We start from the raw sequence: 2,605 nt of genomic DNA on the forward strand, positions 1-2,605 counted from the left end.
GTTACCCTGGTGTGGCAGATGGAATACGGACAGTTACCCTGGTGTGGGGAAAGTGTTGACAAGTAAGCAAACATCAGGGTAAAGCTCCCACTGTCAAACATACCTTCTTTGGCAGGTGTTGCCATTGACAGTAAGAATGACTGATTAACGTATCGGCTTCTGCTTTCAGCTCATTATCGTAGAACAATTCGTTGGGGATCCTCAGAATACTGGGATGTGACCTGACAAAACGCAAGAACATTAGATAACTTCAAAGAGTCTAAGTAATGACTGATTGGAATTTCTCTTTTAATTACAGGGTATGTCAACGCATTAATAGAACGTTCAGCCCAATAAATCCATCCTAGCCCTTGTGCTTCATATGGAGCTTTACACCCTTCTTCATCTCAGCAAAGCAATACATTCCTGCCCCTTCCCCAGCACCACACTGTACGCTTTTCCACACTCAGAGACACAAATTAAAAGTAGGAGTGGGCCATTCTCTCTCGACTCTGCTCTGCCATTTCAAAACATCACAACTGATCTTAACTCCACATTCCTATCAACCCCCAATAAGCTGTGACTCCCTCATTAGTGTGGAATCTGTTCATCTCTGCCATATAATGATTAATAGCCATGATGTGGAGGTGCCAGTGTTAGACTGGGGTGGACAAAGTCAGAAGTTGCATGAAGCCAGGTTATAGTCCAACAGAGATAGTAGGAACTGCAGATGCTGGTGAATCCGAGACAACAAGGTGCAGGGCTGGATGAACACAGCAGCTCTGCTCCTATGATGGGTTTATTTGAACTCACAAGCTTTCGGTGTTCTGCTCCTTCATCAGGTGCAGTCAGGACCAGATGACACCTGATGTTGTGTGACTTCACACTAAAAAGATTAGAATACCAAATTCTGAAGTTGCACTGACGTCTAGCTTCCCCCGAATACACCGGTGCTACTCACTGACAGTCATCTTTGAATGTTATACAGCACCAACATGAATAATTCATGGATACAACTCCCTTGTCAAGCCAAGAGGAAAACTTTATACAAGGAGATTTCCCTTGGCTCTCAGGAGAGCCAGTCGATTACAATCTCAATCCACAAGTGCTGATTTGGCCATTCAGGGCTTTGAAGTGTCACCCCATCTCAGTTTGCTCACTCTAAAATCACAGGAGGAGTAACTGTCTCCATATGGAATAAGCTTCCAATCTCGAATCTGCAAGAGAACTGCAGACAGCCAAAAGAGGGGGATTGTAAGTCAGTGGGTCGACACTAGGTCCATCGTGGGTTCAGTGTTTACACCCCAGACTCTCCCATTCTGTGACTAGACTGTGCCAGAAACTTATCCCCAAAGGTCACCATCTGCCAATGGACAATTTGAGGGGCCTCATCAGGCCAAGTCACAGTTCTACATCTACAACTCTCTGGCCATTGGACCCTTACCTCACCTCGTCTCACTGAGGCAGCCTAAACCAGACCCTACTCTTCACTTCATACAGGACCCTCAACGGGCAGGGTACCCATCCTTCAACCACCCTCGCTCTCCAATAACAGTGGAACTTGGAAAAGAGAAAGGTCTGTTGTTCCATTTGGAAATCGCATCGAGTTTGACTTTGTTTTATTTTAAACCAGTGGATTTTTTTTTGTTAAAATTCAATATTCACCAATTTGCTTGATTTAATTGAATAGTGGAAGTAAATTATTTAACTTCAGAAAGGAAGCAGCAACCACTCCTTCCTTAAAAGATTCTGAAAGTCCAAAAGACCAATCACTTCCCAAGGATCTTAACAAAATCAACAAAACCATTTCTCCCTCAGTGAAGGAACTTTGCCCTCATTGAGTCATACAAAGGTTCAACGTTCAAGTGAACCAGTCACATTTCCAGCAACCTCAGAATCTCAGGGCTAGACAAGTTGTGGGGGATTGTGGGGTGGAGGTGGGGGGCACAAGGGAGAGAAGGGGCTCGGGCAAGATTGTGCATGAGTGGGTGAGGTCCAGAAAGTCTTGAACCAAATTTCACAAAGAGGACATGGACCTGGTGAGGGAATGGGATGCTCCTAGTACCAGTGGAGCTACATCTCCAAAAGGCACTGCATCTCCCGACCTGGAGGCAACTCACCTCGGCTGGCGGAGGGGCCACAGGGATATGGAAAGGGGTTTGGATCGGAGATTGTGGAAAGTTCGATCGATCTTGACTCAAATGCACACTGTACCGGAATAGCCTACAGGAGAACTCACTGGTCAGGCTCCAGCTCACACTGACACTGACCAGCTGGTCACAGCACCAGGAGATAACCGATGTCTGCAGCAAATCAAACACAAAATGGAGGGAAAGACATCAAAAAAAGCAAAATACTGTGGAAGCTAGAAATCGCAAATAAAAACAGAAATAGCTGGAGAAGCCCAGCAGGTCTGGGAGCGTCTGTGGAGAGAAAGCAGAGTTAATGTTTCGAGAGATGACTTTTCCTCAGATTGAGGGTAAGTGATGGTCAACGCAGCAGCATTAGACTCTGAGCTGAAGGAGACGGTTGTACAGGTGACCGAACAAAGCTGTAATTTACAGCAGAGGAGAGATGTGGATCCTGGGGGAGAGGTTTCTGTTCAGAGTGTGAATTCCAGAGTTTA

The 2,605-nt window shown here is 45.8% G+C and overlaps 1 protein-coding gene across 1 annotated transcript in view; it reads right to left on the minus strand.

Moving 5' to 3' along the window:
- The window catches only part of LOC109914785 (putative helicase MOV-10), a 36,202-nt gene that overhangs the window by 11,309 nt on the left and 22,288 nt on the right, over nucleotides 1-2,605 (minus strand). The window contains exons 5-7 of the mRNA XM_048611802.1: nucleotides 2,100-2,282; nucleotides 1,140-1,207; nucleotides 104-221 (exon numbers count right to left, since the gene is read on the minus strand). Of these exons, the coding sequence (XP_048467759.1) occupies nucleotides 104-221; nucleotides 1,140-1,207; nucleotides 2,100-2,282 (369 nt within the window). The remainder of the gene's footprint in view (nucleotides 1-103; nucleotides 222-1,139; nucleotides 1,208-2,099; nucleotides 2,283-2,605) is intronic.

Source organism: Rhincodon typus, chromosome 25 (assembly GCF_021869965.1).
Source record: "Rhincodon typus isolate 14 chromosome 25, sRhiTyp1.1, whole genome shotgun sequence".
NCBI lineage: Eukaryota > Metazoa > Chordata > Chondrichthyes > Orectolobiformes > Rhincodontidae > Rhincodon > Rhincodon typus.